This window comes from Taeniopygia guttata, chromosome 3, assembly GCF_048771995.1.
Source record: "Taeniopygia guttata chromosome 3, bTaeGut7.mat, whole genome shotgun sequence".
NCBI lineage: Eukaryota > Metazoa > Chordata > Aves > Passeriformes > Estrildidae > Taeniopygia > Taeniopygia guttata.
In genome coordinates this window covers 109,677,527-109,699,470 of record NC_133027.1, presented here as the reverse complement: position 1 = coordinate 109,699,470, position 21,944 = coordinate 109,677,527, and the positions used below count along the sequence as shown (strand labels likewise).

The 21,944-nt window shown below is 44.2% G+C and overlaps 1 protein-coding gene across 3 annotated transcripts in view; it reads right to left on the bottom strand.

Annotated features, from left to right (window-relative positions):
- Positions 1 to 9,725: 9,725 nt before the first annotated feature.
- The window catches only part of MOCS1 (molybdenum cofactor synthesis 1), a 30,103-nt gene continuing 17,884 nt past the window's right edge, over positions 9,726 to 21,944 (bottom strand). Inside the window, exons 5-11 of one of the 3 annotated variants that reach the window (XM_030269209.4) lie at positions 21,393 to 21,454; positions 21,034 to 21,145; positions 20,640 to 20,752; positions 19,901 to 20,011; positions 18,951 to 19,071; positions 17,635 to 17,682; positions 9,726 to 13,711 (exon numbers count right to left, since the gene is read on the bottom strand). In XM_030269209.4, coding sequence (XP_030125069.4) covers positions 12,843 to 13,711; positions 17,635 to 17,682; positions 18,951 to 19,071; positions 19,901 to 20,011; positions 20,640 to 20,752; positions 21,034 to 21,145; positions 21,393 to 21,454 — 1,436 coding nt within the window. In that variant the 3' untranslated portion in view covers positions 9,726 to 12,842. Of the gene's footprint in view, positions 13,712 to 17,619; positions 17,683 to 18,950; positions 19,072 to 19,900; positions 20,012 to 20,639; positions 20,753 to 21,033; positions 21,146 to 21,392; positions 21,455 to 21,944 lie in introns of all 3 variants that reach the window. The other 2 variants (XM_030269210.4, XM_012572216.5) reach the window with 2 other exon arrangements.

Here is a 21,944-nt window from a genome sequence, read left to right as displayed (position 1 = left end):
AAATCTGCTCGGTCTTAGATTTGTACCACTAGGAAATAAAATGATTAAAGTTTGGGGTTTTTTTTCCCTTTTCTCAAAGCCCAAAAGTTGTTTTCAACATCAGTGTGATAGATTTTGTTTGTTTGATGTTCCTGTAGTTAATGGGCTTCTTGCTGTTTTCTCTGAGGCATAGTTGCTATTTGGCTCTACTTTGCTTAGGCTCACCAGGCGGTAAGGTCCTTTCCCCCCTTTTTCTTTCCCCTCCCTCTTGCTGTTTTTCCATCTCTTTTCCTTTTTTATTTCTCCCTTTTGCCTTTTTTGCCATTTTTTCCCTAATTCTCCCCACACCAGACTCAGCAGTGAGGTAGAGGCTTGCTTTGAGTGAACTGCTGCATCTTTCCTACCATGTGAGAGCATTGAACCGCAGGGGTCCAGAAGGGTCTGAAATGCTGTGAATAGCTTAACATGGGAATCCAGGAATTGTTCTTTGCCCACCTTCTTTTAGATGTGGGGCACAATTGTGTTGAGCCAACTTCTTGAGTGTTCATGGAAGGAGAACATATCTCTAATTACATTAATTTAAAAAAAGAATCAGGAAAAGTGGAGGGGGAAGATTAACTCAGAGTATGGTGCTAAAAACATTAAGATTGTGGGTTCAATCCCTGTATGGGCCATTCACTTTATGATTCTTGTGGGTCCCTTCCAACTCAGAATATTCTGTGATGTGGGAAAAGACTTTCATAATATATGGCTGTGAGATGTGGAAAAAGGCTTTTGTTTGCCAGAAGTGTCTATGACCAGTAGTGGTTGGGTCTGTCATGCTATAGCAGGACTTTTGCCATACTGTCCTTTCATGGAAGGGCTATTCAGAGCACTTCCAGCAAGGACTGAGGCGGATGATAACCCAGGAGAGCACAACAGTCATGCAGAGGCTGCAGGGACCTGGGGATCAGGGCTGACATCAGCCCTGGTCACCCCTTCCTATGGGGCAGAGACGCAGGTGGGTGTGCTGGACACTGTGATATTCCTGCCTGTCCCTGCAGAGAGAAGGGAGGAGGGCTTCTGTCTCGCCATAGTCTTTGTAGAGGTTTTAAAAGATTGATGGCAGGAAGAACTGATTATCTCAAGAAATCTGACAAATGCTGGTTATTTGTTTGTAAGTAAAGACTCTCCCTTACCAGTAGGTCTGTAGGGGCAAAGCTCATGTTTTATCATCCCCTAAAATATCACAAGTGACGTAAGAATTGGCCTGGATGCCGCATGAGAGACTACCAAGAACTTGCCTGTGGTGAATCCACAGCTCATGCTCTGATTGTCAAACTCTGCCAGTGCTTTGTCAGTGGTGGTTCCTGGAAAGCCAGTGGTCTGCAAAGGTATCAGAAGGTGCTTTGTGTACAGTGGCTGAGGAACACAAGAAAACTGTCAAAAGCTTGTGCATGCTCCATTGCCCACAGAAGAAAGCAAGCAAAATAGGAATGAATGTCCATCTGCTTTAGGCTTAAGCTGTTTTTCATTTGGTTGTAGCAATAGTGTAAAAAAACAAAGATTCCCCAGCATCACCACCTCCCCTGCCCCCTAACAAGGTTGGATGGTCCCTGGATTTGAGAGGTAAAATATGGTATTCTGCAGCATCTCATTGGATATTCCTGTGCTCAGACTCTGCCAGCTGAGTGTGACAGTCTTTGGGGGTGATGGCAATTGTCAGCTTAGCCCCTGCACAGTCACAGGGTGTTTTCAGGGACAGGAGTATTGTAAGCATACAGGAACACACTTAATCACAGGATATGATTCCATGCAGGTGCTTTTATTGAGAACTCTGGGAGTCGGGGTACAGACCCAAATCTGTCTGGGACATGGCTTTCGAGCTGAACGTATTTTATATTCTATCGTTATATAACTTACATATTAATTATTAAACTTATATTGTTCCATTGTATACATTGACACGAGTTTCTCGTGATCTTTCTTAGGCCCCTGACCACAGTTTCTCATGATTATTCTTATTATTAAACAGTAATTACATTTAATTACTAAACAATCATCACATCTAACAATTATATCAATTATCATGTACTAGCTACACAGGTGCAGTTCTAGCAAGTACAAGTTCTTCATGTGCTTAGGGTATTTATTTTTCCAGGGCCTACTAAGCTTATTTTTCCTGTTAACCCTGAATCCCCATGATTTTAAAACCCTTTTACTATCAGTACTAATCAGCCCACTACTCGCCTACCCCTGGCCACACAATAAGGTGGTGTGACTGGGCAAGAGTTTCCTTGGGTTACACAAGGAAACTGTGGTTTTGCTGCTGAACAAGTCTGGATCTGCTCTTATTTTGTGGAAGAAGCTGGATAACCCCAAAGCGCAGATTTTTCCCAGAGCTGTCCAATCCAGCATTTTCTTTCCTTTTGGGCTCCCAAGCAGAAAACCCTTTAGAGCCATGCCCCATTCTGCTGTAAAGTACCTCTTGCTTCTGCTCCTGATTTCCTTCAATAGCTGAGCCCTGTTCACATCCCTCTTGTTCCCTCACAGTTCCTTTCTGTTGCCATGACCCTTTGCTTGCCCGCCTGGGGAGGCTCTGCCTCTCCTTCTCTGTGGCACTAACAGCTGCAGGAGCTCGGGCAGCTCAGTCTCCAGGTGAAGCCCCTGGCAGAGGACTGACCCTGGCACAAATGCTGTCACTCTGCACTCAGCCTGGCTTTGCATGAGGCAGGCACTGCCAGGCAGGTCGGGTGCTGTGTCCTCCTTATGCTGCAGTTGTTGTTCAGCCAGGGACCAAATGTTAAAGATGTTGTGTTGCCCTTTTGAAACGGTGGTAACACCTTCCCTTGTTGTGGTGCCTGAAATGAGAGCTTCTCTGTAGGTGAAGAAGAGGCCTTTTGTGCAGCTGGAGAGCTGGAACTGCCTCTGGAGCCACAGGGATGGGCAGCCTTTCACCACAGAAGCATCTCCAGCAGTGAGGCAATGTGACATCGGGACCATGTGGCCTTGGGGGTGCTGATCTTGTGCCATCTCCTGGGGTGTCAGTGCTGGGATGCATCAGCAAGCATGCCTTGGACTTTTACCAGGGTCAAAGCAACAGATTCTAAATTGCAGCTTGTCCCATAGCCATGGTCTTGTCCTTGTCAGGCAGCTGCCAGCTCTCCGGCTGTTCCTGATTAAACCTCTCCCTGGGGGATGCTGACCAGTACATCCCAAATCAAGATGGAAGGAAGAAAGGGGATAAATCAGATACTGAGCCAATCTTACTCTCTAATTTTTAACCCATGCTGGCGCCCTAATACAAACAGGAAGGCACCAGGAGTTTGGACAGGGATCAGTAGACCTGATTTAGTGTTGTGCAGAGCAGAACCAGTGTAATTATGGGAAAATAGGCATAGTCACAGAAATAACTGAGCTTTGATGAGAGGCAGGCTCTTTCCTGAGATCATCTCTGGTGGCTAGCTCACTTCTCTTTTTACTCCTCCTCACTCTTTCCCTCAGCTCTGCAATGAACCCTGAAAATCTGCAGCTCTCACTCTCTTTAGAAAAGGCTCTGGGCTGTCACCAACACATGTGTAGCTTTTCCTTTGGGAGGCAGCAAGGTGAAATCTTCCTCTAATATTAGGAGAAATCAAGGGACAAAAGCCCATCTGCTAAAAACAGACTTGTCAATCTGGTAGCAAACATCATTTTCTCCAATTACACATCAGGCATGAGGAGCACTCAGACTTGGAAATCTGTCTCCAGGTGCTCACTGCAGAGTGCACTGATGAGTGGGAATGCCAGGTTAGCAAACAATAATTTGAGTGACTTACCAAGCATGACATGTTGGTCTGGCCCACATACATGTGGTCAGGTTCTCTTGGATCACAGTCCAGGCCAGCAGTGGTGGGACCGTCCTTTCTGCCTGGGTTGAAACAAGCTTCATGTGATGCCAGGGACTCTCTTTGCTCAGAGGTGAAGGAGCAGCAGCTCCTGCCTGTACTCAGGACAGGACATGGTCCTCAGGCCCTGGGAGAACTGATGGCAGCAGCTGCATGGGCATCCTGATCTCGCCACTGTTTTCACCATTTTTCCTGCTCAGCCATTCCTATCAGCCATCATCCTTGTTTCTTTTCCTGTTCATTCTGGGGCTGGCTCAGACTTCTTTGCCAGCTTTTCTTGTCCCACATTTGTGTGAACCTTCTAGTGCAGAGAAGCAAGGTCTGGGGCTGTACTTCACTTTCCTTCCCATGGTCCTTGCAGAGCCACCTCTGCCCTTGCCTGAGCTTTGCTTCCCTAAAGCCTCCAAGGCACTCCCAGCCCTGATGGGTGCAGGGAGCTCCACCAGTGCCCAGCCTGTCCTCTGGAAAGCTTCAGCTGTGTGTGTGACGAGACATTTTGTCTGAGGGATGAGGCTAAATGCAGGCCATGGTAAAGCCCCTGAGCAGCAGCTCTGGCACAGCTGCTCTGATGAGCTGATGTGCTCATTTCTGAGCAGAGCCACTTGTGGATGTAGAGGCGGCCCCAATGCTCCTGTGGACAGGGAAACAGGTGCTGAGAGTGTGTCTGGCAGGGATTTCTTGCTGGTGCCACGAGAGGTTGGAGCAATACTTGGGTTTTTCCCTTCCCATCTATAAATTGCTTTTGTGAGAACAGGTTTCTTAACTTAGGTTACAACAGTGAGGGCTAGTTGAGCTTTAATGTGAGCAGGATGCTATCAGTGACACATAAACTAGATGAAAACGTTGGCTGGGTTAGGTAGGAGATGAGCCTCAGGAGTGCAGCCTTTGTCACAAATTCTGTTAAAGGACTTCTGGCCACACTCAAACCTGCATCAGGCGCGTGGTGAGGTCTCTGCTGTCCTGCAGCAGGGGGAGGCTTTGCAGAGCTGCTGGGGCAGGAGGGGCATCACTGCTCTTCAACCCTGATCCTCTGACACTCCCGTGTCACTGGCACTCCTGCTGTTGAGTAAGGCACTTGGTCTGACTTCCCAGAGAGCTGCCTCCCTCAGGTGGAGGACATGGGAGGCATTTTGCCAGGCTCTCCTGCTGCTCAGTGAGGGTGGGGGAGTCCGGGACATGGGGGAACCCTGTTCCCGCTGCTGCTGGGAGCACAGGAGTGCTCACTTGCTTGCTCACCACTCCATCCAGCTGGGTTTAATTTTAGAAACACAGTGCTATCTTGGGGCATCTTTTTCCATGGAATCCAAGTCTTTAAGTAAATAAATAACAGCTTTGTGGAGGAGGAACGACAGCCCGTAACCGCACTGCAAAACACGCACCGAGCGAGTTGAGCCCCATTTCACTTGCATGTGGAAATACTTTGTACAGAAACAGTGGCTGCATGCCTCCCTCTCTTCATTCAGCCCCTCTGGAGCTGGCCATGTGCATTGATTAAAAAGAAATAAAAACACCTTGAAATACCAGCCTTGGAGAAGTGGAAATGAAAGCCCCTCCAGCTGCTGGGGTTCAGCTGAAGTTCTCTGGCATGGGTTTGCTAAAGCTGCAGTTTACTGGTGATGGGCTATTACTGACTGTGCCTCTGCTGCAGAGGTTTGTGCTCTGGGGCATCCTTAGCAACCCAGGAGAGAAATAGCAGGCTATAAAAGATGGCAGGCAAGAAACTTGTGTTTAAATGCCCCTCCCAGTCTGGCTGGCCAAGAGCCTTCTGCATGCAGACATGTTGCTGATGGCTGAAGGTCCTGGGTGTGTCCCTCAAAGCATATTTGCTGGCTGGAAAATCCCATTAAAGCCTTTTACCAGAGCAAGAGCCCATTTTCATTGCTCAGATCCAGCAGCTCTGACATGGCATCTGCTGCATGAGCTGTTGCTAACTTTGTTCCCCTGAGTCAGCAAGGGGAACAGAGTCAGCTCTTCTAAAGCTCCCAGTCTGAGTAAGACTTGCCACGGTGGCTTTCCTCTGCTGTAGGGACTTGGGAGATGCACCTAAATACACAAGGTGGAACAAATGGTGTAAAAATAACCCAGGCTGACAGCTCCTCGCTCTGCTCCACTCCAGCTGCTGCTGCTGGGACAAGGCAGTGCTGAGATGGCAGGACTCTGTGCTTGTAACAAAACTGGGTCAGGAGCACCCAGCACCCATCTTGGGTGCATTAGGAGTTGGCAGTGTTGATTCTGGTTGCCTCCACAAAGCCAAAGGGGTGGCTAGACTGTGCCTAATAATGGAGGTATGAGTGAGCTCTGCCAGGGTCTTGGAAGCAAGTGGGCTTGAAGTCAGCAGCTGTGGCTTGGAAAAAGCATCATGTAGCATCCTGGTGCCACTTGCAGATGGGATGCCTGAAGAGGTTTTGCTCTGGTCTTTCTCTTCTAAGATGAAAAACTTACCTTGTCTTTCTTCCTGCAGCTCTTGGCAAGAGCAGTTCTGGGCATGACTGTGATAGTTTTGTGTGTTTGTTCAGAGATAGATATAGTATTTTAATTCACTGCTGGGCTTGGGGATTGCTAGCTGTACCCCAGCCTTTGCTGGTGTATTCCCTTCCCAGCAGGCTACAGAACAGGAGGATTTTCCATGTGGTGTGGTTCTGCCTCCTCTGCAAACTACCTGGCTAAACCATGTCCTCTCCTTGGCCTCCTCCTGCTGTTTCCATTGATACTCTGAAGGGAATTTTATTTTTTGTAAACCCTTGTGAAGGCCTTCTCTTGTGGGGCTGGGCAAGCTCTGCCCATGTTCTCTGTGAGCCCAGGATCAGGGCGGCCCTGGCAGCAGCTTGTCTTTTCCACTGATCTCAATTAAGATTCAGTCTTGGCAGGATGGAGCCTTTTGAGCTGCCAGCTGCAATAGGAGAGATGAGGCTTCAGGGGCAGCAGAAATTATTCCCTTCCCTCAGCTCATTTCTTGGATCTGGGCTGAGGATGGCCCCAAGGGTTGATCTGCAGAAGCCAAATGAGCCACACAGAGCTAAAACATTTCCATTCAGCGTCGGGCCCAGGGTGGGGAAGTGCATCTCTCTGAAGTGCTGAGACTGTGGGTGGCAGCTGGGGAGGGGATGGAGGGAGCAAGGGATGGATGGGTGGTGTAACTCCAGGCACTGCCTCACACAACAGCAATTCCAGCCTTGCTGCATCTCTGCATGTGGGGAGCCTTGAGTCCCGAAATCACCTGTCTAATCAAACCTAAGTTCGTTAAGGCTGCAGTAGTGGCAGGTCAGGGCTGTGCAGCTGAACCCTTCTCATGGCTCCCAGCAGCAGATGCTGCCTGGTGTGACACTGCACAGCTCTGCTGGTGTTGACAGAGCTTTGCCACAACCTGCAGCAGCAGGTAACTGGCCTAGGGCACTACCTATGGAGCAGCCATGTATCTGATAGCCTGTGTTGTCTTCCAAGCATAATATTAGCACAACTTTACAGCTGCCTGACCCTCCTGCTATCTCCTCCTCTTCCTCCCCTACCTCCTGTCCCACTGCCCTTGACTTTGCAAACACAAACTCTGCTTTTGCTGGCCTCGCATCCTTTCAGCTGCATGCCCTGAAAGTATCAGGGGTATAGAAGAGAGTGTTTCTGTTTAACTTAATTTTAAATTCATGCAGGAAGAGCTTAGTAGTACTAAGAATCTCCAGAATCTGAGATCATGCCCACTCTGTCGGAGTCATTGGCGGAGCAATCGTCTCTGCTGCTAATTTGGGGTTCTGGAAGCAAACCTTAAGCAATCATGAAGTGTGAAACTTTGCTCTGTGGAGCAAGTGTTGTGTGGATGGCACCTCGGAGAGCCACGGGCAGTAGGCAGCGTGCCCGATGGCCACGGCTGTGCCATTGCAGTTGGGGTGTGCACACACAGCTGAGCAAAGACAGCTGCTTCCTTGGTTTGTTGTGCTTCTCTGCTTGGAGGAAAGCTCAGCAGCATCTCAGGGCATCCATCCCATCCCTTCCTGTGAACTTGCACTCAGCTGCACTTTACTGCTACTATTTTGGGTACCTTTTACTCTCCAAAGGAGCAAACAGGGTAAGTACAAAGATAGAGATGCTAACTGGAAGCTTTCTAAACGTGGCACTGGCAGGAAGCATGGAGGGACAGGGGAAGGTGCAGACAGCTGGATTTGTGTCTCAGCCACCCGCTGTTTAAGCTTGCTGTTACCCAAAGTGAGAATCTGCTCTTGTAACAGAGTGCACTGAGTTCACACAAAGCCCTTCAGGCACAGCCTGGGACAAAGGATTCAGCTTTTCCTCCTGTGCCTTTCTGGCACCATGTCAGCCATCATCAAGACTCTGCAGAGCTCATGACAGCCACTGGTTTTGAGACCTAAGCTGAGGCTTTTACCTGTCATCTCAAAAACCTGGTCAGCCCACTGCAACCAGCAATTCCTCCAACCAATTTTAGATTCCCTAAAATGCTGAGCTTCTCTTGGAGCAAGGTTCTGGTGCATGGAGGGAGGTGAATTAACTGTGTTTCCGTTTAACTAATTAGCAGCTCTGTCTTGGCCAAAGCACACAAAATGCACCAGCCATTTTTCAGCTGTTCCAAGGCTGGCTCACTGCTGAAGCAGCCAGAGGGAGCTGAGAACCAGCCAAGCACCAAGGAAAGGGGAGGACCAATGGCCAGATTCTGTTCAGTTAAATCCCATGTAAAGCTGAGTAACAAGGAATTTACAGGGAATCTATGCAGGTCACCAGGGGCTGAAAATGGCTAACAAAATTAATTGCTATTTTTATTGTTTCAGCTCTTGTTGCTTTTAGGATCTGGTTTTGAGCAGTTCCCATTCAGAAAAACCAAGTCCCTCCCTGAGGTATTTCAAGTTGTCTTCCTCCCATGGCCCATTCTCCTTCCTGAAAAGCACTGCTTGTTTGACATAGATTTAATCTCTTTTAAGAATTCTTAATGACCAACTTCTGCCAGCTTCTCCTTTTTATGCTGCATCCAGTTTTTAATAGGACAGTGTGAGGGTGGAGTAAGTAGTATCAGGACGTGGGCATGAAGGAAAACCAGGCTGAGATGCCCCTGGATTAGCAGTGAACAGGCTGTAACACACAAATGGGCCATAAGCTGGGACAGTTGAGTTTCCAGCAGGCAAAACTCTACTGTGTGTACATTGTGAGGGTTGCCATGATTTGCAGTATTTGTATTTTGAGCTGTGTTTGACATGCACAAAAGTGCAACTTGAACTCTTATGGCACCCTTCAAGAGAAGGCTTGGTGCTTTACTCTGTTTCTGCTCCTAGAAAAATGATGTGCTTATTTTAGGATAGACAGCATTTTGGAATCTTAAAATCATCTAGGTTGGAGAATACCTCTAATATCATTGATGCCTTCTTGGTGGCAGGAAACCTGAGAGCTTTCCTGAAGTTCAGATGGATAAGAAGGGGAATTTCTCTTAAGGCTTATTCATGATACAGGAGGGATGGACTTTTATACAGGCACTTCTCTGAACCTTGGTTTCAGTTGTGGTTACTCAGACGAGGAGGAAGAGCCCTGAAGGCCCCAATTCTGCAACAAAAAGCAGTGATGTTATATACAGCCACTGGCTCAGAACAGGCATGTGGGAGAAGCTGGGATAATGACAAGAGATGATAAATTATGATGTTAAACCCACAGGATTACACAGTTTAAGAACAGCCAGATTAAAATTAGTTTCTCTCAACAACAGAAAAAAAAATAGGTTCTTTATAGTAATAAGTTATTAGGAGTGATCCCTTGCTAATTGCTGATTAATCATGCAACTTGCAGAGGCTGTCTTGTTGCTTGTCCCGAGGTAATTATTCATAGAAGCTTTTGGGTTAAAACATAGAAAGATAAATAAAAATTATATTCAAAGTAATGCAAACCACACTTCATTTCAACTAGTATTTATTAGAAATACAGTGGACAAAAAAAGCAAGCCTCCAAAAAGTAGCCATCAACATTAACATATATTACACCCTGGCCCACCCAGCACCATAGAAACACAGAGCACTCTCAACCCATTTCTCTCTCAAAATGTTAATCCATGTTTGGTTCATTACCTAAAATGTGCATAGTTTAAAGACTTGATAATGTAATATGAGCATAAAATGGCACCAAAGTCAGTTTGCCCTGCACTTGCAGCCATTCTCAAACCAAGGAAGCAGTGAAGTGTGCGTAAGTAGCAGGATGTGCGTGGTGGTCATGCGTGTGCTCTGTCCCTGGTATGGCCCTGAGTCCTTTGTGTGAGCTTTACAGCATGACAGCAAGCTTGAACCATATGCCCAAAGCATTGTTTTATTGCTACTGAGTACATCGAGTTTCTTTTTCATTTCCAGAATTAGCTAGAGCCTGGGGCAGGCCAGGAGGGCAGGGTGTGTTGTGCATGGTGAGGGGAGGTAAGTGCTTGTGTCAGTCAATACACTTAGCAGGTTACAGCTGTGCTTCCTTTTCCTGGCACTCTGTTTCCATGCTGAGCTAAGGAAACTTTCATGCTATGGGCACAGCAGTTCCACAGATGAACACAGTCTCTTGTATTTGCAGGATTGGGTTCCTCCCCACTGACACTGTTGGTGTCAGTATGGCAGTGCTGGCTACACTCCTGGGAATGACAGGGAGTGTCTTGCCAGGGAGTCAAGACAATGCATGTAGATTGTCCTGGTTCTGGCCATGACATGGGTAATTTTTGCATGCCAGGAGAGGGCATGGCTACCAGCATGGGGGTGTATCATGGGGACCAGGGAAGGGGTCTCTTTCGGTAAGGAACAGTCACATAATGCCCCTTCTCTCTATTATTGAATGTGTTACTGCTCGTTTTCTTATTCCATTGCTGTTTCCAGTAAATTGTTCTTATCTGAACCCATGATCTTTACCTACTGTGCCTCCAAATTCTCCTCTCCAGCTGGCCACAGGGAGGGAGGAGTGAGTGAAAATGGAACACTAAATTGGGAATACCATTCCTAAACCACATCATTAATGTACAAATGCTTATGGATTTTGGGCACCTAGCTTTCCAGACTTCTTTCCTTTTCAGCTACAGCTGCTATGTCTGTTGCTCTTTGCACCTTATCTCACAATGACAACAAAAAATAATCAAATCAATTCACCTGCAATGGAAAGAGTGCCTTTTGTTGTAGCTGGTGTATGAGATTTCTGAAGGATCTGTTGCAAAACCTATTGCCTCTTCATCTGAGACCTGTGCTTACTTTACACAAACAGCATGTGCATGGCAGTGTGGTGTGCTCACAGTACTTTAACCTCTTAAGCTTAAGATGATTTTTTGATAGTGTCTTTGACCTTGCTAGAGTTGTCTTTGACCTGCTAGAGTTGTTATACCCTGTGTGCATGAAGGGAGCACCCGGAATAATGTGCAGCTTCACATTAGCCATAAGCAACCAGTAACACCCTGTTTAGAGCACTTAAATAAACATTTGAAAAGCAGCCATTAATATTAACAAGACTTTTGAGTCATTTCTTCTCTAAGACAGTTTAATTACCAAGGGTAATTAATGCTACATGACTGTGGCCACTGCTACATTTATGGGGACACTTAAGTGCTCAAAGGCCAGAAGACTTCATGAAAAGCAAACTAGAGAAACATGCAGGAAACCACTCTGGCAGAGGCAATAGTAACTACCTTCATTTTTCAAGTGGCCACTAGTACTGAAGTCTGTTTTGTCTGTCAGAATTACACAAGTTCTGCACCATAGCATTAAAAATTTGGAGTCTTCTAGGGCTTGGTGCAACAGCTCCTTCTAAAGTAAGGGAGAGCTTAATACTTACTTCTGTGCATGACAAAATTAATCCCTTAAGGATGCAAACAGGGAATCCATGTATTTCAGTGCTAAGGTCAAAATGCTGGAATATGCTTCTAACATTGTAAAATATATCTTTCAGATCAGAAAAATAATTCTTCCAAACCCAGAAATCCTATTTCTGCATCATGTTTTACAGAGCACAAGGAGAAAATTGCCTTTTTTTTTTTTTTTTTTTTTCCTTTTGAAACTGATTATCTGGTTATTTCCCATTTGCAGGTGTCTCTGATGAGGAAAGGCTGAGGGAGCTGGGCCTGTTCAGCATCCAAAGAGATGACTGATGTCTCAATGTCTATCAGTGTCTAAAGAGGAGATGCCAAGATTATAGAGCCAGGCTCTTCTTGGTGATGCTGAGCAATAGGACAAGAGGCCATGGAAGGAAACTGATGCACAGGAAGTTCCAGCTGAACTTTTTTACTTTGTAGGGGACTCAGCACTGAAAGAGATTGCTGAGAGAAGTTATGGAGGCTCCCTCAAGGGAGATATTCCAGTCTGGACACAACACTGTCCCATGTGCTCTGGGTGCCTGAGCAGGAAGGTTGGACCAGGTTTACCCACTGTTGTCCTTTCCAACCTTACCCAGCCATTCTGGGTTCTTTGATTTTGTGAAGGGAAGCAGTAGCACTGCAAAGGAATGGGAGCTGCCCCTTGATTCTGACTGTTTGTTCCATGTTTATAATCTCTGCTGTATGGTGAAGTTCCCCAGCTGTGTTCTTCTCACTGTCATCCTCTAAATTCAATGAAGAAGGTCAGGGGAAAGAAAGACAAACACAATTCTAAAATCTTAATCCTTGATTAAGTTGCCAAATAGCAGCACTTTCAGCTGGCTTAATTTCCAGAGCTCACAGTTGCATGGTGTGATGACAGCAGGTGTATTTCACAGCACAAACAAAACAAAAAAGTTCTGTGGTATAAGCAGGAATTTTTTCTCAATCTCATCATGAGGACACTGAAATGGAGGTACTGGCAGAGTGGAGAAGTCTGTCCTCTAGAAGATACACATGGTTTTAAACAGGGGTAAGTGGCTCTGCTGTTCGAGTGAGCTGACAGAGTAAGGCAATGCTGGAGGCATGGGGTTGCTGTACTGTACACACCTACTGAGCTCTCCAAGCCCACCAGCTGAGCAAAGGGACTTCTGTTAGAGGCTGAACAGAAACAGTGGTCACTTGGAGGGCTGGAGGTATCTGAATATTATCTAGACCCTTGAGAAGTCTCCCCTCTGCCCACCTGTCTTACTAATCAGCTTCACCTCTTGGATGACGATGTCATGAGTGACTGCTTTGCACATGTCGTACACAGTCAGCGCAGCCAGGCTGGCAGCTGTGAGAGCCTCCATCTCCACTCCTGTCCTCCCCCAGGTGTGACAGGAGCTGCGAATCACCACGGCATGCCTGGCCTCATCCAGGCTCAGATCCACCTCCACGTGGTACAGAGGGATGTTGTGACACAATGGGATCAACTGGCTGGTCAGCTTGGCTCCCTGAATTCCTGCAATTTGGGCTACTGCCAGCACATCCCCTTTCTTCACCTGGTTTTGCCTCACCATCCTGAATGCCTTTTCACCCAGGAGGACCACAGCACCAGCAACAGCACTTCTTCTGGAATCTGGCTTCCCTCCAACATCAACCATTGTGGCCCGTCCTTCCTCGTCAGTGTGAGTCAAGCTGTCAGAGGCACAAGGTACCTTGGTACAAGATCCTGAATCCCTGGTATGGAATTCAGATCCTGAACATGCCTCTTTGGACTGACAGTCCACAGGAACTTGGCCAACAGAAGCATCAAGGCACTTCGTATCAAATGTGGAGCTTGGGTCCTTCTGGAAGACACAGTAGCCTCGGAGCTGGGTTTGTAGAATTCCTGTTGCTAAGTGCCACTGTTTCTCTGGGTGAGATCCTGGTAGGAAAAATTGTCCTGTGAATTTATTTTTCATTGATGCTTTTCCATTTTGTTTGGGTAAACTTGCTCTCAAAGTCAGCCAATGGCTAAATGTGTGGCCCCACTGTTTTGAATTTGGGGAACTCTGTAGGGCATCTTGGCATAGTGGGAATGACATCAATGCAGACTCTAGGGAAAAAAACAAAAAGTAAGATGAGAAGAATATCTTACCAAGTGGAAAGCTGAACTGCCTGTAGCAGCTGAGAACACTGCCAGAGAACTGCTTGGGACTTCCTGTGTTGCAAAAACCTCAATAAGCCTGCAAACATTCACTTTTTTCCCCTAGCTCCTTCTCTTCTCGCTCATCAGTTCCCTGCATTTCCTGGTTTGCTATTAAAAATTACAAGACTCAGACTCATTTTAAAGTCCCTGACAAAAAGAGACAACTTACTTTCTGAAAGCATCAACACCTTTTGAGAAACAGCAGCCAAGAAAGCTTATAGGAGCACCAGTTCTGAAGAAAAGTGAATCACAGCATCTCAGCATCCGTTTGGGACCATCCCAGCACCAGCCTTCTTTCAAAAGCTTGGCAGGGTTAATAGGAAATTCTTACACTCGGATTCTCAGCTCTGCCTTTCCAAACACCTCCCTCCCAGCACAGACAGCTACGCTTCCTCCTTTCATCTCCTTCTGCAGGGAAGGGTCATGCCAGCACTTGAGGACAGCAGGGACTATAAGCACTGCAGCTGAACTATCTACAATCTCAGAGGGTGATGGGAACCTCTCATATTATTGCCAGCTCTTAACACGTTAATGACAGCTGAAGTTTAAGCACTGCAAAAACCACAGTCCCCTCACTGACAGACAGATTTTAAATCTACTCAGAAGCATGTTCCAAGTCGAGCTGGCAGAGCTCCCAGCTGGCAGAGAGGTAGTAAGCCCTCCTGCCCCTTGTCACCATTTAATCCTTTGGTTTTGGCATTTACACCAGGCTAAATGCCAAGTGTGAAGACAGAAGGAGTCTCTTTCACATAAAAGTGAATAAAATGTTTTGTAAGTAAAGAAAGCAGTATAGAGGTAAGTGGCTAAGCCCTGGCTTAACAGCACCACTGATAAGCATGTTTCTCTTTTTCTGAAGCTGCTTCTCTCCCTGCCCTGAGAAATGTGGCATTAGGTTGTGCTCAGTAACTTCCTTTGGTAGTTCTGGTATTCAAGGACTCCCTTTTTAGCCTATCCACAGGTGCATCAAAGCAGCTTCCTGCCCCTCTGCACATTGCTGAGCTACCTCTGCTGCCGAGGGACTGTCCACATGACAGTAACAAAGTGTGGACAAAGGTCTAGTTGTGCTCCTCCATCTGTTTTTAAAAGCAAACCCACCTAACTCTTCCTTGTTAGTCCCAGCCTCTGCTAAAACAAGACTGATGCACTTAGTACCATTTTCATCCAGAGTACCCTCCAACCATTGCTCTGAAAGTACCATTCCTGAGTCTTAAATCAACCACAGATTTCATGATTATAATCACTGCAATAACCTAAATTCAGGCAAAAGCCTTTTTTTTATCTACAGCTAATGGCCTATACATTAAAAGTAAGACTCCTGCAAGTTTGAAGGCATATGTATGCCTTAGAGGAATGGGACTAAGTGGACATAAATGTACTGAGTGCAACATTTCTCTGCTTTAGAAGAGCAAAGAAAATTATTTTCTTGTTCCTCTTCCCTTGCTCTGTCTTTTCATAGTGGGGCCTAACCTGAATATTCCTTTTAAAATCCAGGAACTCAAAACACTCTGTTCTTCTGGATTCTTTCATAAGCTTTAAAGCTGAAGCTAAACCCCTGTGAAAGTGTCTTGTTTTCAGGAGAAGCCAGACTGCAAAGGCAGACAAGTACTTCCTTCCACAGGGTAAACACATAGGGTGGGAGCAGGGAGAAAATTTTGCTCAAGTAAAGTGGAAAGTAAACAGACAGCCAGAGACAGTAATGAGTTCAGAAAAGCATCTTTGCTTTTCTGAACAACCTACACTTCTTGAAGCTGTATCTAGTCACCTCTATTTGAAACCAAATTGCTCATATACCTACCAAAAAAAAAAAAAAAAAAAAAGAGTAATGGTTTTCTACTGCACCATATAATGAAACCATCTGATATAAATTCCATCTCCTTATATCCTATTACTGCACCTCAAGTTTAATTGTGCCAGCTTCCAACTAGCACAATCTCAGGGGGAGAAAAGAAGGCAGGAGCTACTTAAATTAATGAGGAAATTCCCATAACTGAAGTGAACCCAGGAGAAGAAGAACCTGCTGAAAGGAGTATTTTGATTAAGGGAAATAAGATACAAACCATATAGCAAAGGATTAGATAACAGCAGTGCAGAGAAGACACCAAGTTTGGCTCACGGAGTCTAGCAAAACCAATTAGTGATTTCCACAGCATTCATTAAATTTCATTAAATTAATTCCATATACACACTCCCCCACTGACTGCTTGCACGCCAGCATTGTTTGAATTTTGTAACTAATTCAAAACACAATTAGGAAATCTCCTAATGACTCCCCATGTGTCACAGTGGGATACTCTACACTCATCTCCAGTCTCTCCACTGATGCAGTGACTGCCAGCAGTCAGTCTCAAAGGGAGATGGAACAGCTGAAGGAGGAGGACCTGGACAGACCGATTCTTTCACTGCATGCAAGACAATGTTAAAGCACTTTTCAAAAGGAAGTTGGATTGTTCTGATCTGCAGACATCCAAACATTGCTATGAACACTAACTTTGGAGTGGGGGAATTCTTTCAAAGAGAACTTGAAAAATTATGTAGGTCCTAGTGAGCTGTCAAAAGTTTAATATAGTATTTTTCATCTTAAAAAAAGCAGAATATTTTCCTCATGCAGCAAGTCAATACACACTTTAAACAAAGGGTCCTCATTACCCTTTTTCTGGAACATAATGCAGCAGTGGCCAAATAAAAGCAAACAAAGGCACAATCTTGCACTAGTCAACACTGAAAATGATGGCCCTTTAAAGTGGGACACCAAGTGAAAAACATTCCCAGTGAAGAAATACGTTAAAGACGTCTGCAGATCCTTTTTCCTAATAATGGCAACATAAGTACAAGCCCTAGGGGCTTGGTTTAAAAATAGAGTAGTTGTTATTATAATATCACCTGCTGCAAAGACCTGCAAATTAATGCATGTTCCCCTCTTGAAAAGTACCTGTTTTATAACCTGTGTTTTAAGCTGCCCAGCAGCTAACCTGCCCCAAAACATCAATGGGAGGATGAGAGGTTCATGTCTTTCACGTTGGTCTTTTTTCCCACACCTTGCTGATAAGGAACAACAAAACATTTTGCAATTAACCTCAAAACACTAACTCTTGTAACCATTTCTTAAGGTTTTTTGAAAGACAGCTATCTTACAAAATAGGTAAACATAGGCATGGACAAGGTAAAATCACACTGAAGGAGGTGTTAAAAATCAGTAAGAGACCCACAGCAGTGCTACATCACTCATGAACACAGCTTCAGGCAGAAGGGAGAGCTAGCAAACAGCTATAGCAATACAGCAGCAATAAGAGGCAATTTTAAAAGAATGAAGCCCCACATGACAGATTCTGAAGCAGTAGTGAGGCAGGAACACTTGCATTTCTGTCAGCTTGATGGCTCTATGTATGTTATAAACACAGCTGAATTTCTTAATCCATGGATAAACTCCATTCTGCATCCTTTATATTTATATGGCAATACGGTCAAAACTCACCTCAAACTGTCTTATAAGTAATATACTGTTCTACTTAAGTACAAAGGAAGATGATTAGAAATAAGGTAGGAAGGCTGATTATCCCTTTGGAAAATGTAATGAAGTGTCTTAACTAGAGCAAACAAAACCAGGGCTGTAAATTGGAAAACTGGGTAAGACTGGTAGGGACATTAAACCTTTCCTCCTCCTCCTCCACCTCAGCATGTTGCTATAACTGGCTAATTAAGAAACCCATTTCTTTGCCTAAACTTAGGGCAGAACCACAAGCTAGACTTAGAAGCCAAATCTACTCTGCTCCCCCAAAGACAGAAACTGAACAAAATCACTGTATTTTTTTACGTACTGATTTGTCACCCACCAATCAGGACCATTGGCCGGTTTTTCATCCGGGAAATGTTAAACATGCCTAGAAATAAAATAAGGAACACATAAAAATCCCACTTTTTAGGCTTTAAGTCATGCATCTGGTTTACATGTTTAGTTTTCTACTCTTCAGAGTGCAACCTGCATACTAGGAAAAACAAAGCTCAATAAAGACCAAGGGAACTGGAGGAGGGGGAATTCAGTGAGGTATAATTTAAAACCATTCGCTGCCTGAGTCTCCAGGCATCCAGCTGCGGTGGGTCTATCACACTGCAGAACCCTTTTCCAGAAAGCTTGCCATAATGTGAATTACAGTCTACCTACTACAGAATTCAATCTATTTGAGACTATCTTGTCTCTAACAATGGCATTTGACTGTTCTAGTTCTATAGATAAGCTGTTAATAAGTGTTCCAGTCCAAAGAAGTTTGATCACAGAAAGGCCCAGGGACAATAATGAGATTAACACAAACTGGGAGAAGATAATGTCAGGTAAATGCTGATGATGGCAAAATGACTTTAGTAGACTCTTCCCCATCCACTCCCTCCTTTCCCAAACCAGAAGTCATAAATAAAGGGTCTACAAATAAAGGAACCAATCCCTCCCCACCCTCCCTTATAAGGCACTATTTTATCTGCGTCAGACCAACATCCTTTGCAAGTTAGTCTATGCTTAGATTTAAAAGCTACCTTTAAATTTGTTCCACACATTAGGAGAAAAGGGAAAACCTACTGTTATTAAGCTGTCAGAATCTGGAAGAAAACAAACGGGCCAAAGCATATTTTTAGTGTATACGGGACTAATCCATGATTATAAAGCCAGCTCATGTACAAGAGGTCAGCATTCCCAGCTGGAGCCAGATTACAAAAATTCAGGTTCAGATGTTAATGTTTATGTCAATATAAATTCAGAAAAGAGAAATGCAGCCAGAGAATGTGACTGCATCATCACAGACCTTGTGTCATGACCTTATGCAGAGCACTAGATGAGTACCCACAAAGTCCTGTGTGGTGACAAAGAGATTTGTCACTTCTAGAAACATGTTAATGCAGTATTTGGATTGACAGCTCAATTTAGTCCTTCTTTTACAGCAAAGTAATTAAAAAAAAAAAGGGATCCAGTACAACTACTTAGCTTCACCCTTTGCTGTTGTAGTCATGAACAGTGGTATTTGCATCTATTTGAGAGCAGCAGTCAGTTCAAAAGTCTTTCAGACAGTTTGGATTCTAACTCTAATGGAAGGTTACAATTACCAGGATGTTGTTTTCCCTATCACTGCTGTTATTTCTCAGCAAAGTACAACAAACATACCAGCATGCTGTTTCTTTTTTCTGCCCACTGCTGCTCCAATGATTTGAATCAACTCCTCCTCTGAAGCACCAGACCGGAGGTGATCCCTCAAGGACACTTCTGAATTCCCAAAAAGGCACACCTGCAGCCAACCCAGGGAAGCAGAGGAGGAGAAATGAGAAAGAACAAAATAAAATAAATTACTTTTACAAGCATTTTGTACTAACCCCAAAGTGAAGAGCTTTGAAGAGGCCTACCCTATTGAAGGAAACATTTATGGAGATTGTTTTCTTTATCTCTCATGTACATGAAGATAGCCTGGGATGTTTATGCAGCCTAAGCTCATTGGACCTTCAGGCTGCCTTGGTCATCTGATGTTAGGCGGCAGCACAGCTGCTGTCAATATCAGGTGACAATACGCAAGTGCCAATTTTTAATTGAAAACTTTAATTTTTCCCCAGAAACTGCCAGTTTCAACGTGGCAGGAAATGGTTATCCCTCCTTGTTCTACAGTCATTGAGCAAGTGTACGGGCTGCTCTTGAAGGAGAAGAGTTACAAGTTGTTTGGGAAAAAAGACAGGATCCTTGTGGAATGCAAAAGCCAAGCCCTCACAGCTGCTTGGACCCTTTTTTTAATGGGAAATCATCTGCTTGTCACATGTTTAAGATGATTTTGAATCAAATATTAGAATAGATGTTTATATTTACTGATCTTGCAACCATGTTTTACAACTGAAGTTAACTATGTTAGCAAAACAGAGAAACAAAAAAACCCAAAAAAACAACAACAAAAAAAGTTATGTAACATCTCCCTAACAGCCTGACAAGATGGAACAAGAATACATAAGGATAAATAAACAGGAGCTAGCTGGTAATTACTATGCATTTTTACATCCCAGCTACTTTAGAGCATAAATTTCAACACTATTTTCACTGCATGAAATCAAAAAGAATCCTGCTTCACTTCCAACCTTTAGATTCCCATCTGCTGTTATCCTCAGCCGATTGCAGGATCCACAGAAGTGCTCTGACATGGAGGTGATAAAGCTGATTTGTCCCTGGAAATGTGGCACCTTGTAACTCTAAAGAAACACAGAGGCAAAAAAAGAGTCAAATACAGACTCCTAGCTTTTATAGCTCCACTCGCCTAAAGACTGGAAAATCTATTTTAACATATATTTTCTTCAGCCCTAAGATCATATCAAAGAAAAACTAAAAGCAAAGTCAGTTTTTTTCAGGTGTTTCAGTCTATTCTGCCCTGTTCCTAGAAATCTCAAACTTGTTAAATGCTTGCTCTTATAGTTATCAACTAACAGGTGATGCCTGTAGGAGCATGAGCTAGAAATTCCCCGTTTGGCACTGTACACTTTAAAGCAATAGTTTTTTCACTGAAAAACTCTTTCATCAGGATTGTTAATGTGCAGATATAGACTGATAAAATTTTCAAAAGCTGTAAATACAGGATACAGGCCTGGCATTCTTTATATCTGACTGAAAATACATCTAGAAAACAAATTGTATTTATAAAGGTACAGACTATGACGAGGACTTCATAAGCATCAAGTCTCATGCAAGACAGCTTGACCAAAACCCAAGAGTTACCACACTGAGCAACTTCCTTTGGTTGTCAGAAATCAATGCTGAACTTGGGAGAATTTGGGGCAGAGAAGGAATAGGGGCATGTTTCACAAATTCTCTGTCCAACCCTACCTTGGCTGTGCTGGAAGTCTCACAGGGTAATTTCTCCAATTCCGGCCATCTCTGTTTAATTGTATCAAGCATTTCTTTGTAGCTCACCATCTTCTTGAAGTTCCATTTATTGCCTAGAATTAACAAAACCAGCCTAACCTTAGACTGTGGATTTTATTTTCTTAATTAGCAGAGAACCACCTTCAAATTCTCTGTAAGTGTCAAGCTGAGGTGTTCCAGCCCCAATGAGTCCTTCTACAGCTTATGTAGGGAAGAAGATAACCTGCAAAAAACTTCAGACAATTCCTAATTCCCTTAAAGAGCTTATCAAAACGTCCAGAGACAAGTCTATGGGGTGAATATCCACCAGCCAGCTCACTTCTGCCAAGAAAAATCCAAAAGCAGCAGTACATACCATCGAAGGGCATGTATTCTATGAACCTCACATCAAGGGGCAAATCCTTTGTGAAATCCACAAAGTCCAGCACTTCATCCTCATTGAAGCCTCTCATCACCACACAGTTTACCTGCAGGTTAAAGCAGACACCTGAAATTAGAGAGCAGAGTATGACCTGCACTCCCAGCTGCACAAGGAGATGATATGAATTCTCCTTGTTACTTCATGATGAGATCTTCAAGTTTTTCTCCAATTTTACTAAAAATTATTCATGGGGTAGGGTGGGAGGTGAGATGGCGTACAATAAATTCCTTATCAGGTGATCTGTATGTATGGTAGAACAAAACAGTTTCAGAGTAAATAAAAACTGGCTTTACCTTAACAGGATGGTAGCCAAGTTCAGTGGCTTTGTGGATTCCTTCCATTACCTTGTGAAAGCCTAAGATACAAAAAGAGTGAAAAATAATTTGTATTGTTTCAAAGCAGAATGCAAAAGGTGGTTATTTAATACAGGACAAAGAGATGACAAATAAAAACCAATCTGATTCAGCAGACGGGGCTGCAAGGAAGAACAGCTGCAAATAATAAGACTTTAATTATAACCCACTCACAACTCCCAAAGACTACCAAGTTACTGTGCTCAAGTCATTGAGATCAATATTTAACTGATATTTGAGTAATCAACAATACTGGTATGATTTTTTTATATCTTTGGATCTCCAGATATTATTAGCATAAAATTCTGCGCTTCCCTGTAAGACAGCTTTCCTTGTGTTACATTCTTCTTAAAGGCAATGGAAAGAATTTATGAACTGCCTGCAGATGCAATGAAGTAACAAATTAATGTTTATTTTATAGTAATGGCTTGTGTCTTCTCTACAATGACAGAATTTCTCTGTTCTGAATCGGACAGCAATGTTGCTAAGTGA